Genomic DNA, 14833 nt, shown 5'->3' on the forward strand with positions numbered 1-14833 from the left:
CCCGCGGCGCGGCACACTGAAGAGGCAAAGAGCGCATCTTACGCGAGGCCCGTAAATTAAGCGCTACGGTCAAGTTTGTCAACGCCACCCAAATCCCTTCGGCTCCGCGGCATACGTACCCCTTCTGCTCTCAGCGGCCGCCTTACGCGGAGGTTTTGCTTCTTCATCGTGCGCAAGCTGCCATCCTCACAGACTGCTCCAGCATGAGATAACAACTGCTGTTAAGTCACCTAACTGTTTCAAAAACTCATTTGCAGCAAAATATTATGTTATCATTAACCACCCACGAGTTTACTACTTGAAAGCTTGAGAACTTAATTTACTTGAGATTGCTGGAACTTATTTTACTACCCCTCTTAACCAGGAATGGCCCCAGGGAGCAGCATCAGTCCTGTAGCTAAGCCACATAGTGGGTCAGCAAATTTGTCTTATTTCAAGAGTACAGGAGGCACTACAGAGTTCAAGGGTAATAAGCAGAAGTCTGAGATAATTTCCAATATCTGCTCTCAAACTGCTTGTTAAAGAAAAACACTGTGAAACTACTTCTGTGAAACGATGGATTACTGTTAATGCAGGGAGAAATTTAGGTTTCAACCTGCTGTTCAATACAAACATTTTTCTGTTGAATTCAATGACCGGTCACCAGCCTTGACTCCTGTTTTTAATCAGCAAAACTCTTAAGGAAATCTGTATAATTTCTTAGGCCCTGCAATAAATCTTACAGTGAGTTCTCATGGTCCTTTTGTAACTGAACCCGAAAACCACAGAGCTTAGCGGCAGGAGTCGACTTACAGAGCAAGAGCTCCACCGTCAGGCCACTTGCCCATAGCCGAGAGCAGCGGCCACGTCCGGTAGACCGTACTTGTGCCTGAGCAGGCTGTACTCGATCCAACACACAGGCTGCAGCTGCAGTCCCACCCCCAGTTCCAGCTACCGGACCAAGGGACAGCTTTGCTCAGCTTCAGTCCTGCCTGGAGACGCTGCAGCCACGGCCAGCCGTGAAGCAACGTTACCTGGCTGTCCCTGCAAAACTGGGGTGCACCGAGGCTCCCGAGCCTCTTGATACACGACTAGCTCCCCTTGGATGGAGAACACAGCCCTCCTGACTGCCAGCTAAAAGCCAAATGCAGGGCATTTTAGAAAGGCTGTAGCATATTTATTAACAAACAGCTGTGGAAATAGAACAGCAGACAGGAGGCCGGCAGTGACAGTCCCTTCCCGCGCCTTGGTGGGCATGCCCGCCCCCATGCCGCATGCAGTCCTTCCATCCCTCATGCCTTCTTCCTCCTGCCTCCGCCGGTGCCGACACCAGTGGGCCGCTGCTGCTGGTGCTGCCGCCGGCCTCCGCTCTTCTTGCTGCTGCGGCCAGCCCGCTGCTGCCGGCGGCCACGCTTCCCCCGCTGCGACTGTTTCTTGCCCTTGGCAGCGGCCGCCTCGGCTTCCTCCTGCCGAAGCTGCTTGTTGACAGCACGGGTGACATCGAGGACCGGCTTCTTGCTGCCCATGTCCCGCAGAAGCTGCAGCTGCCGGCTGCGCTCACCAGCCAGGTTGCCCAGCAGTGGCTCGAAGCGGCGCTTCCTGCCGCCGCTACGGGAAGGCGGCTCCACTGGCTCCTTGGGCAGCCGGGGTTGGAAGCGGCCGAGCGAGGCGGTGGAGACGCGGGCGACACGGGCGACATGGCCCAGCTCCTCCCGGCTCTGGTGGCCGGTGGGGTGGAGGGGAGCGGCAGGGACGGTGGTCGCGGCACGGTGGGCACGGGCCAGGTTGCGCAAACGGTTGAGCTCGTTCCGCGCCACACGCTCTCGCTTCTCCCGCCGCAGCCTGGCGAACTGGTCCTCCTCAGGGTCGGCGCCCGCTGGCACCTCCGCCAGCCAGGCGCGGGCCGGGTCGCCGCCTGCCCGTCGGTAGCCCCAGCGCCGCCGCCACTCCTTGGCCTGCTCGTCCCACACCAGCGAGGTCCGCTTGCGCCGGCGGATGCCCTTCAGCCGCGCGAACTGCTCCCAGCGCGTCGGCGGCCGCGGCCGCGGCGGCGGCTTCTCCCGCGGCAGACGGAAGGCCGGCTCGGGTAGCCGCGCCAACAGCGGCCCCCCCGCCCCGCCGGCGCGCTCGGCCGGCAGCTCCCAGAGCCGGGCCACCAGCAGCTGCGTATTGTCGCGGGCCAGCGCCCGCAGCAGCGTTTCCCGCCCCGGGCCGGCCCCGCGTAGCCCTGCCGCCGGCGGCGGGTTGCGGTCCAGCGCCAGCAGGTTGCCCAGGTCGAACTCCAATTCCAGCTCCTTCTCCACCGTGACGCTCCGCCGCTTCTCCGCCTCCTGCTCCTCGGCGGCCGCCAGCACCTCCTCCACCCGCACGGCCGCCATAGCGACAGGCACGCCGGGCCGCGTCGCTCCCACACGTGAGGGTAGCTCCCGCCGGCCGCCCCCGGAAGCGCGACAGAGCCCTTCCGGTTCAGCGCGCCGGAAGCACACCTCCACGCCCGGAACAGCTGTGCCCGGGCGGCCCCGCCCCGCGGGGGCGGGCTCGGCGCACTGCCTGCCGGGATCTGTAGTCCCGTCTGTGCCGGACCGGAGGTGCGGCGGCCCGGTGGCGTTGGAAGCAGCGGAGGGTGGTGGGAGCCGCCACCCTCGCCCGAGGGAGGCCGTTCCTCCCGACAGACCCTCCCTAGGCCTTTTCCCGGCTGCTGGAGCGTCACCGCGCGTCAATTCCTCTCGGTTCCTGTCAGGGGACGCCTGCGGCCATGACTTACAGGCAGGTGCTTCCAATGATGCCGGTGAAATCCCCAGCGACCCCCAGGCTGGGTTGGTTTTTTTTGGTACCAAGTCATTATGTCTGACAGTCATTGCTGTAGAGCAATGCCAGCAAGTGCTTGTCGTGGAACCAAAATTCAAGTACCATCTTGCAGCTCCCCAGAGACTGACACGGGTCTTGCGGGCAAGTCTCCCGGCAGAGAAGAGAGGGGAGGAACAGCATTTGGAAAGCAGTGTCACCTGGCAGATGTCTCATTGGGCGTAACGATTAAGTGAGGTGATCGGGTGATACTGCGTGCTCCCAGAGGTCAGCTGGGTCAACCATACCTCCCTGCTATTTTTACACAAAAGGGCTATGGAAGAATCCTTTTATAGCTATATAGTGATTTGGCTTGTATGGCCATGACATTTTGAGCTGATCACTGGTGCCCTAAAAACGAGCTCGTGGTAGGACTTAACTGTAGCCAAGAAAAGTGATGGGAGTTTTTGTACTAGATATGATTCTCTCCTCAGTTATATCACATCTCTGCCTTTACATTGTGTTTGGAGTGAGGGAAATGATTCTGACTATAATGCAACAGCAGTATTGTTCGAATGAAAATAAAATGCCAGCCTTGTAAAATGAAGGCAAATAGCTGATTCTCAAATTCTAATGCCTAGCATATCACAACTTGTACTTTGTAAGTCTAACTACGATAATTTTTTTTTTTCTTACTCAGCAGTTCTGAGCATGTATACTATGGAGCAACAGAGTCCCTATGCATTTAAACTCAGATGGATGGCACAGACAGTTTCCCCGTTTACCACAAGATGGCAATGCATTGGATAATATTTTGCTCCCTGTCTTGGGCAGCTCATACTTTCACCTGGAATTACAAACAAAATTAACTTTAAAGACTGTTCTTTGAAGACCTGCACATGCACTGTTTAGATTTAGGCATAAATTATACTTTTGAACTGGAAGGTCCACTGTTTCGGTAGTCTAGTCAATACCTTTATGCTGATCCCTATACCTTCATGTTTTATCCTTATGCAGCTAACTCATTGATTTCTTTTGATCTGTATTTGTACAAAGCCCAGAAGCCTTCAGGTAAATGTCTGGGACTGAGAGGACATCACTGGTAATATCTATTGCACTTCCAAGTTGCTTTAAGTAGTAATCATTACTGTGTATCACTGGAATAGCAGGAGGAGTGCATGCCAGGAATGGGTCTTCTTGTTTTACCTGATACCACGAACCTGTTAAGGAAGGGAAAAAGGAATCTCTGAAAGTAAAAATTGCTTTCTGGCAACTGCTGTGTAGAATTGAATTCCAGCCTTTTTATGTATACCAGAAATTGTCATTTACTGTATGAGTGGTCCCAGCGCAGTAAACAGGACTGTTCTTTTACTCAAATGCTTTAGTGTTACTTTGTGATAATAGTCTAGTAGGGGCACCCTTATGATGTGTGACAGGAAAAAATTCTGTACTTGGTCTCAGACAGAGTTCAAAGGTGATTTTTTTTAATGGTCTTTTTTCTCCTTTTACTGATCTTTGTTGCGTGTTTCATTGCTCGAGGCAATGAATTGAGCCTGCCTATTTAGTCTCTACGTATGGGATTCAACAGTAACATTTATAATCAACAGAGGAAATCTGCAAAGGCTTTCACATTGGTGTTTGGTTTTTTTTCCTTGCTGTTTATGAAAAGCCCACTTTCATCAAATTAGCTAAGTCTTTGAAACTTGTCACAAGTCGATGTTACAACACATTCTTAAAGCTATTTCAAAAAATGCTTACAAATAAATAATCTAAATAACTGTTTAGAAAAGAATTCTTAAAAAACTTCTTGCATCTTTTCAAGGATTCAGGTTCATAAAGAACATGGGAGAAACCCTGACCAGGCCGAAGTCTTGGGTGGTATTGCTGTAGTCCTTGGCAGAGTCAGGCCGTACTTATTACAACAGAAATTTCAAAGTCTTTGTTTAGACCTCCTCCTGTTGTGTAGAAGAAGGAAATGCCTGCTTAGTTTACTGGCAATGCAAAACTTACTGTCCTGTAAGCAGAGGACATAACTGAAGAAAGAGCCTCATTTGACTGTGCTTCAAGTGTCCTCAGCACAGTGTTGCCTGTTAGTGAAGCCTGACTACAAAATCATTATTGCTGTACATAGTGATGGTGTATTATTCAGACAGGACATTTCCGAGTGTTTGACTTCACGGTGTGGTTGGGAAGGTTGGAAGAATATTTGGATGGATTTGTAAACCAAACAAGATTTGTAAAAAGTCATGGATATTTTGGGAAACCCACTGTGACAAGTGGCTTCTGAGATGCTTATTGTAGTAATCATAGCCATGCTTTGGGGTTGCAACTCCCAGTTTAGAGCTGAGAATTGCAAGCAGGCAGACAGCTTCTGTTAAGTGATGGGGGTGTGTGTACTGCTGAAAATTTGGGCCTTTGAAAAGACGAAAGGGTGGTATCAATGTTGAATTTTAGAAATAGCTGTTAGGAAATGAATGTTTTTATTACCTCATGTTTGCTTCAACTTTCTTAATAGACTTTTTCAGTAATTTTTTTTAAAGGATGAATTTTTAGAAATGTTTATTAATTTTGATCATCTCTGCTTTTGGGTTCCTAGTTTTAGAATCCCAAATACCACATTTCTCAAACTGTCTGTGACTGGATTTGTGTGTGCTCAGCCATAGGACTTGAAACCAGTTAGCCTTAACTGTGGGCACTCACAATCCGTAGATACTTAAGTGATTTCATCATTACTCTTTCTTCCTATAAGGTTCTCTATCTCTTCAGTATGAACGATAGTAATACATGCCATGGCATGCGTGTATGTGCTTAATTCCTTAGTGTTTGCTTACTTTCTTTACTGTGAGATGATCAGACAGAAATTGGATGCTGTTGCAAAGTGCAGGCTTTCTTTGGGGTGAAGGCAGCGGTAGGTTTTTTTGTTTTGTTTTGTTTTGTTTTGTTTTTTTTCCAATCACCTCAGTTGAGGTCTGCATGAAAAACATAAGATGGCAGAATGTAACTCATAGAAACACTTGTCCAAAAGATATAGGAGAAAGCATGATGCAGGATATATGTGAGGCACCAAAAGAACTACGACATCAATGTGATATACTGTTGGTTTTGTTTTTCTATTGGAAAAGAATAAAGAATTATCCTACTTAACTTTTGTTTTTGTAGTTTCTGTTCAGCTGGGCTACAACTTTAAGTTTGTGTTTGATAGGAACTGCTCTAATGTACAGTATTCATGTCTCACTGTTAGTGATATCATTAACTTAGATTTACTCTTCAAACTTTTGCCAATTACCTCTGGATGGCAGTAGATGTAGTTACCAGATGATTCAAGCAATTCGTAAGCCTGCTGTGAGGATCATTATGAAGAACACTTTTATCAGGAAAACCCAAAGCGCTGATAATTTTGGAAAATAGTAGCAAGTGCCCTTAAAATCCCCACACTGTCTCCAAATCATTCCTTTCCACTTTGAAATAAAAATCTATGTTGTAGGATTTCTTCCTGTAAGGGAGAAGTTGTCTGCTCGCTGAAGTTAAATTAAGTGCAACAGCAGTTTATGGACCAAATTCTGTTTCCCAATACATTTTTTACCCCTGTAAAATGTATTTCATGCATTTCAACACATATCTTATTTCTGGGACATATAAGCACTTTTGCAGTCCAAATAATGAAGCATAGGCACAAAAATTTGGCTAAACAAAGACTCTTTCCTATTCACTAGTCCATATAATGTGACAAAACTGTCTGTAAGGAATAAAAAAATTGCAAAGACCTGAGCCACCATCTTTTATCAAATATCAGGATTGATTTCAGCAGTATAACAAAAATATGCCTGGTAGTCACAGTTTTTACTATTCAAGAAGGAGTTAAATTACTGATTACAGATAATGGGTAATTTCACCAAAAGAATCATAGAATCATTTAGGTTGGAAAAGACCTTTAAGATCATCAAGTCCAACCGTTAACCCAACACTGCCAGGTCCACCAGTAAACCGTGTCCCTAAGCACCACATCTACACATCTTTTAATGTAAGGCCTTACTAGAAATACGCTAAAGAACGTGCATAGTTCTAAGCAAGTTCTATTGATGTTGATGATACTACCTGTGCTCACATGCTTAAAAACGTTGGTTTGTGAATGAGCAGGATTGGAGTTCCCATCCAAAGATTTAGTGCGATTTTAGCAGAATGCTGCGTTTGTAAAAAAACCATCAAGATGAAACTCGGGAGGCTGTAGCTCTGGTTCAAATTTGGATGACTGCAGGCATTGTGGAAAGCGATTGGTAGATCATAATCTATTTTGATCTGTTGACTGGCTGTGACTGTGTGGTTTCACTGAACTGATTTTGGGTAAACAAAACAAAGCTAAGCTAATTTGAGGCCTTCCCAAGTGCTTGATGCCTATCTCACTATGCATTAGGGAATCGGGCTGAAAACACATTGTGATGTGGTTTGCTTTTTTATGAGCTCTACAGTGACCTGATTTTTTCGAGAAAGTTTTATTGTAGCATGGTATTAATATTAGAAATACCAGCAATGGTGGCTTGGTTTTGTTAGGTGTTTTTTAGGAGGATTTAAAGAACAGAGTGACAATTTTATCAGACAGTGATGGAAAGAATGTCAATGTAGTAATGTGTTCCTTATCACCTGTCTAGAGTAGACCTACTTTTTGGCATAAGATTGTTTCTACAAGTTAAAAAAAAAAAGCCAACGAACACGTGTTCTTCTTTTAGAAGAAATCTGTCAGGCACAGTGATTTGCCGTTGATTAAGTCTACACTTGCAACCAGAACAAAAATGGTTCCTCTGTTCTTGTGTTGGATTCATGGTTGGAAATGCCTCTGACATTGGGAGTGAGATGGAACGTGTAAGTTTTCATCCATGACACAAAGGATGTGCCATAGTCAGTACTGATTTTTGTTGGACAGAAGGACACAAGGCAAATCTAATGGAACAAGAGGCTCAATACCTTGAATCTAAGAGTAGGGTAAATCTCTTTATGTCTGCTGACAATGACCATGCCAGCTCCCATATTCTCATGCTTTTGTGAGTCAGAAACAATCCATTTGAAACAAGCCAGCAGTGGCCTTAGAAGAGGCTTCCTGGGACATGTTTTCAATTAAAAATCTCAGCCTTTTATGTGCAGGTACAAATACTGCATGCATGTGATTAAACCTATGCAGATAACAGCATTCATGTGTGCAAGAGAGATCTGAATGTTGATTTTTGCTAGAGGCAAAAGAATGAGACCTGATCTCAAAGCAAGACAATGCAATGCATTTAGGACCACGATTCTTCAGTGACTTAATGGGGGACTTTAAACCTGAGGCGAGGCATAGATCCAAGCATCATTTCATACACACACTGCGACCATTTCACACATCACAACTGCCTGAATCTTCTCCCAACCCTTGCTGGGTGACATGGAGATGTATGCTGAGGTGCTGCTTGCCAAAGGTGTCTACTTGACAGTCAGCAAGGAAAAGGCTCCCCAAGCCCTGTTTGTAACCTTTCATCCTCCACATTTCCATTCATCAGCAAGGCTGATCAGTCAGGATGGAATTTTGTCCTCAGCATGTTTTCAGACTATTTTGTTCTTTAAGCTACCTTTGACACCAGCGTGATGAAATACACGTTGAAGGTGGTGTGATGAGGAGTGGGGAATGTACATGCAGGTCCTGCCACGAAGCAGCAAAAGCGTTTGTGTGTGCAACTATGCCTCCCACAAGCTACTTTGATAATATATGCTGTAGGTGTCCAAGTAAAAGATACTAAGTGCTGTGGTTCAAATTTGATGTTTCGGTTACATCAGTTGCAGTCACTTCAACGTCTTACTAATATTTTTTCAGTTGATAGTTATCAGTGAAAGGGGGAAAAATTCTTGGTTTAGATCTTTTTATGCACAGGAATATGGCACTTTATAGGTTCAGTCTGAGATATTAGGGAGGCTTTCAGCCACATGTAACCACAGGTGACTCATGTAAGACAAGAATCATCTGTAAACTTGTATGAGCTTGTACCTAGGATGTATGTTGTGGTTCAGAGTAAATTAGGGGAATTTCTGTTAAACAAATATTTTTCATTTTCCATGTCATACAGCCTAAGGCTGTGACTCTACGTCATTACGCAGTGACAACAGATTTGGTTAAAATAGTTCTTGCACTGAAAAAGAAGTCCTAGAGATTAACACAGTCAATTCACAGGTTTTAGACCATGCTTACAAGGTAGCTGAATCAGCACAGCTGAGAGAGATAGCTTCTGGGGTGGGGTGGGAGTGTGAATGCATGGCTAGACATTTGAGAGGGAACAGCAATCTCTCAAACTGGCTTTGTCCGTGAGGGAATTAGCCACAGCTTGACTCACAAGTGGGGATGGCTTCCCCTGGAGGAGCAATTGTGGTTCATGCCTACAGCAGCCTACCAAACCTCTTCTAGAAGAAATCTGTCTTGTAGAGGTGGCGTAACTCCTCGTGTAGCAGCAGAGATCTCCTGTAGCAACCAGAGCTCGCAGCCTGGTGCGTTAATAGAAACTGGCACCAATTTGGGGTTACCTTATTATAATATAAACTATAATATAAACTAAACTAGTTGCTACATAGGTTGCTCAGTCATTCCTGCAAAGAGTTTGGGAGCATCTCAGAGGGATGGTGGGGATAACTGGGAGCAGGAATGACGTTGGCTGTCACGAGGTAACCTCCATGCTGCTGGTAAATCAGAGCACTCAGAGCTGGGGCAGGGAATTCCCTGTCCTAATCTGCAGTCAGAGCTCTTGGGTCCTTGGATGTGGATGAGATTCTCCAAGCTGTTCAGAGCCTCCCTCGTGTTGCCACAAAACCGAATCAGCTGTTCTGCGCAGTGCGTCCTTATTCTTTTAGTTTTCTGCAGCATGCCTCTGCTCATCAGCTGCTGCACTACAGGAAAAGGAGCAAATGGGATAGAATATCAGTTTCCAGAATCCTTCACAGGTACTGTGGGAACTGCTCAATCTGTAGTTTTCCTCAGTTACTGAGGAAGTTTTAAGGCAGGGGCAGGGCAATTCTGTGTGTAGCAATAGTTAGAAGCAATAAAATGAAAATGAATAAATATTTTCACATAATAAATGAAAGGGACAAAAGAAAAGATTTGCTTCTTTAGCGAAGGGTGCATGAATGGCTTAATCTACAATACTGTTAACTCTTGGTTTAAAACCTGCAGATGTCTCGTACAACTCATGTTCAGTCTTTGCTACCGGGACTACTTGTTAGCATGAGGTGCTGTATAGAAGTAGGAGTGTTTGCTGTGCTGTGCTGTTGGTCCTTTCTCTATAGTATTTAAGGGGCCAGGCATTCGCATTCTTTAGCTGTCCAAATACCCCAAATTCTGAGAAGAACACCTTCCTTTTCTCCTGAGGGTGATCCTGCACCAGCCTCCCCTCTGGGCTTCCCAGCACTTGCCTTGCTCCCTACAGACGCATCTGGAGCACCTCAGAGGTGGTTGGCATACCCCGTCACCTGGAGCCTTGTTTTCCTCTCATACCTTTCGTTCCCTTCGGTCGTTCCTCCTTCTTCACTGCATTAATGCAGACATCTTAGCTACATCTCCAAGGCCTGTTATATCTACTGTGTTTACTTATTTGCTCCTGTATTTGAAGCTGTTCTCCACAGTCTCTGCTCTACCCTGATTGTGTCTGTTAGTATTTCTAATTATTTCTGCGATCCATTGAGCTTGAATTCACCTGATTTTTGGGGCAACCGCGGTCCAGTCTGCAGCCTGTCTCTGGACTAGTTTGTTGGTGGACAGAACAGCTGTGTGCTGTACTGAGGTGTGTCAGAGCGTGCATTTCTCATGCAGGTCTACAGAGCACTCCTGGGGACCTGGAAAAAGTACTTACTAAATTGCGTGAGTAAGCCAGGATTAACTTTCCTGTAATGCACTGATATAAATGGTGCGATAAGTTTTGAATGGTATGGTAAGTGGGAGAAGCAGGTGGTGGTAAGTTTGAGAAAGAGTTGATGGTAAGTTTGAGAAAGAGTTGAATTGTGAATTAAGCTTGTGACTCAACCCTTACTGATGTTACCAGTCAATTAGAGGATCATGGAAAATCCCAGCTGTACATTTGGTGTGGGCAGTGTTACGTATTGGAAAGCAATTGCTTTTCACTCGCTTGGTAAGGCCTTTCCTGGGCTTTGTATCCTACATCAATGAAAACACAGATGTTTACAATTGGAGAGAGTAGAGGAAAGAGAGGAAAGCTAAGTGGAAAAATACTTCATAAATGAGTTTTAGAGGATCGGTAGGGAAGAAGGAGGAGAGCAACATCTCTTTAAATGAATGGTTTGAATGATTGCAGCTTTTCCTTCACTCCAATTTACTCAAGCTGTGCAAAACAGCTCTAGATAAAGCATATTCTCATTATGTTTTTGCTGATTAGAGAAAGGAAAAAATCCTGTAGATGGTTTAGGACTGGACTGAGGATATTCACAGATCTTGGGAGATGCTATGAGTTATTATGATGGAAACATCTGACACTAAGCCTGTGTCTTCTAGATAAACCCTTTAAACTCAAACAATTTGAACAAAAAGTAGATGGATACTATCAAACATGTTATTTGCTAACAAGGCTGGTTTTCGATTGGAAATTCAAAGATTTGTGTTCATCATCTCAATGGATTCAGCAGCGGTCTTCAAGGTGGCATGAGATCTGTTTTACATATAGGAAAAATGCATTTTGACTGCAATATTGATTGCTATCCTTTGACAAAAAAATTAATCTTGCTTTTATACCTTCACATCTGAGTTTGCATTTTCCATGTAAATTACATACACATAGAAATAAAATATGCTTGTAAACCTGTCTTCCTACCTACCTTCAGCTAGGTACATTTGTTTTGCCAGCTAACCACCTGGGTTTTCCTTTGTTTGGATTTTGAAGTTTAAACCCAGGCAGGTTAATATTAAGCATGAATTTAAGAACCTTATGAACTGGAGCTTTGATCCCTTCCTTTTAGAAGCCCACCAATTTTTATATGCAGATTTGCTGAGGTGTGATGAAACAGGACACAGGCTATGCTTCTGAGTTGGTTTCAGTATAATTTTGCAACATTCAACAGATTGCTGCAAACTTGCTCTTTGCAAAATGCCCAGATGTACACGTCCCTGAAAGCACTTGAAATACTTCATTCTGCCATCTTTCAGGGTGGTAGCATGACAGCAATTTTTAAGGAAATGTAACTTTCAGATTGTGCTTCTGTCTAAAAACGAATGGGATGATAGAGTTTACAGAGCCCAGAAGACACATTTAAACTTTAAATCCTTAGCAAACTTTTCTTAGTTTTCCTTAGCACTAAAATCATGCCACTACGTTACTGTTTGTGTTAGGATAGAGAAGAATAAAATTTAGACAGGTTTTCCATATGTTGCGGGCAGTGAGTGGGGCTTGCCAAGATAATAAGAGCTGATGCTAGATAAGAGCTGTTCAGACAAACCAAAACCTGTCGGCTGCTACCTTGCTTCATCTCTCAGCTTCATCTTTACCTAAACTAGGTGGGAAAACTCCTGTTGTTTGCAACCTAATTCACGAAGCTATTCGGGCACATGAAGAGTCCTACAGGTTTCAGGGTTTGAGGTGAGGTATGTATTTAACTGCAGGTTTTGAGTGCAAGATCCTCCAATGGTGTATCTCACTGAGCAAAAAATCGGAAGGCCCTGCATTCCCACCGTGCTATCAAAATGAAGGAGCATATGCGCCAATAGAACATGGGTTGTTGGGTGTGTATTTTGTTTCAACGTACATGTCTTATGGGAAGAAAGAAACAAAGAAACTCTGTGTATTTATTCTTGGTGTGAACCTTAAAGCAAATAAGTGGAAGTGTGCAAATACCTTCCATGTTACTTAACAACCCCTCCATGCAACTTTTAGAGTTTCTCAATGAAATTTTTCTCTGCTAACATTAGTACACAGAGTCCTTGTGTAACTGCTGGCCGTGCACATCAGTTTATAAGAACTGACAAAGAAAAGGCCAAATAATACGTTAATTACCTCTTGTTGAAATGTAAGCGCTGTTGTGACCTTTTTCTGTATGGTACAAACTACTTTTTTTGCAGTGTCTAAGAGAATTTATTTAAATGTGTTATGAAAGCTGTGCAGGGCCTGATCCTGGAAGCTGTTGTGAACCAAATTCTCCTGCTGCTACAGTACAGGTCTACAGCCTGATCCTTGACAGGTGTGACTTGGCATTGTCTTGGGTTACACCTGCTTTGCCAGCTCTCCGAGCCTGCTTTTGTGTGCAGACTGTCAGTGGGACTCATTAGAGGGCCACAGCTTTACAGCATCAGGCCAAAGAGTTGCTCCGTGTCGTTCGTTTGTTTCTGAGGGGACAGTTAGGGCGCAGTTAGTTAGGTACAAGGATGTTAATAACTGTCTGAGCATCTGCAAGATACAGTGAGGTACCTTGAGAGGGTACAAATAGACTAAGCTGTTGAAAAGAGTACGTAAGGGGAAAAAAATCTTGCAGATACTTAGACAATTACTAACATCCTTGTACTTTGTGTTACGTACCCACAAGGGCACTGTGAATGAACCTTCAGCAAGGCAGCTTTTCCTACCTATTCCCTCCATTTCCCTGGGATCTTTAAAAGTTTCCCCTAGAGAACACATTGGTGTTTATGGGCTGGAAGGATTGAGTCAAGAATTGAAAAATCACGTGCTTGCAGCATGGCAAATAGAAAAGACCTCTAGAAATTGCAGTGGTAACAATTGTGCCTCTAATTCATCCTTGTGTGTTGTTGGTTCTCCAGAATTTTTATTCTTGTTGCTGTCCCCTGAAGGCTTTCAAATATGCCTACATCTTCCTCAGACTTTGATACCCCAAAATGAAAATCAATAACGTACTTCCCAGGTCTTGCAAATGGCCTTCCTGTCAGTACCCCAAAGAACAACACTAGCTTTTTTTTTTTTTTTTAAGCATCACACACTGTTGATTCATATTCAGTTCATGACACAGTATAACATCATTTTGTGCACAACTGCTGCCTAATGAGAGGTTCCCCGGTGTAGAATGCAATAGCGTACACAGTGTAATACAGTACAGTACACAGCCGATCCATATTAAATTAAATTGAGAACAGTAAGCTGAGCATCTCAATAACTTATTAACTCCTTGCAGTCCTGACCTGTATGAGATGACTAAGGCCTTGTGATCAACATTAATTTTTCTGATGTCATACTTGCATGTAGTGTCAAAAGAATACTGAATGTGTAGAGCAAGTGAAGAGCAAAATAGTAGAGCAAGTGAAGCCATCTGAATCCTTCACTCAGAAGCGAAACTGGCAGGGAATTGGGAGAAATGACTGCAAAGCCTCAGAATTTCCTAGGGTGCTGTCTAGAAATGGCAAGGTGAGTGATCCCTCCTGCTGCCATGAGCAGCAAGTCCCGTAGTGCTGGTGGTGATCAACAACACTTTCTTGTGGAAACACAAAGTAGATCACAAACTTCTCAACAAAGACATTTCAAAATGTCAAGAATGCTGCAGTTGACAACAGAATGTCACTTGGAAAAAAGCACATCTTGACACCAAAGCAGATGGCAAATGACACAATTGAGCATTATGTCACGTAGCTGTACAGTAAAGTGAAATCATATGAATTTGAACAGCTACCAGCATAATTAGTTGACTTAATAATTTTTCTTCTAACATATCACCAGGTGAAAACAGGGTACAGGAAACCAATCTACCATGAATAGTTGGGGCTGGCAGGACCTAATGAAAAACTGTGCTCTGCTCCTTTTTATAAATTCAGACCTGATACTGGAACTGTCTTTCAAGAAGAAGGCCCAAGCTGTCATAGTTTTAAAAAGGGTGCATGAACTCTACAAAGCATCTAGCCATTTAAATATGAAACACTGCTGTTCATCTTCTCTAATTAAGATCTTCATTACTCTGTTTTCCCATTCCAGTGGATTTAAATGGATTTACTTGTGTTTCACTTTGGTGTAAATGCAATGGGAATTGGGATCCTGAAACAGGAGTGAAAATTCATGTGCGGCAGCCTGATTCTCATTTAGTCAGGCACCACTTTGCACTTCTCTAACTGTGAAACAGA

General features: G+C 44.5%; 1 protein-coding gene across 1 annotated transcript; it reads right to left on the reverse strand.

The window, feature by feature from the left end:
• Positions 1-1271: 1271 nt before the first annotated feature.
• Positions 1272-2357, reverse strand: RRS1 (ribosome biogenesis regulator 1 homolog; the record flags this gene model as incomplete). The annotated part of the gene is made up of 1 exon (XM_082014756.1): positions 1272-2357. One exon carries the CDS (start codon positions 2355-2357, stop codon positions 1272-1274), a length of 1086 nt encoding a protein of 361 aa, XP_081870882.1.
• Between the last annotated feature and the right edge of the window lie 12476 nt (positions 2358-14833).

The sequence above is a fragment of the Phaethon aethereus genome (genome assembly GCF_964289735.1).
Source record: "Phaethon aethereus genome assembly, chromosome: 2".
In the NCBI taxonomy this organism is placed as follows: Eukaryota; Metazoa; Chordata; class Aves; order Phaethontiformes; family Phaethontidae; genus Phaethon; species Phaethon aethereus.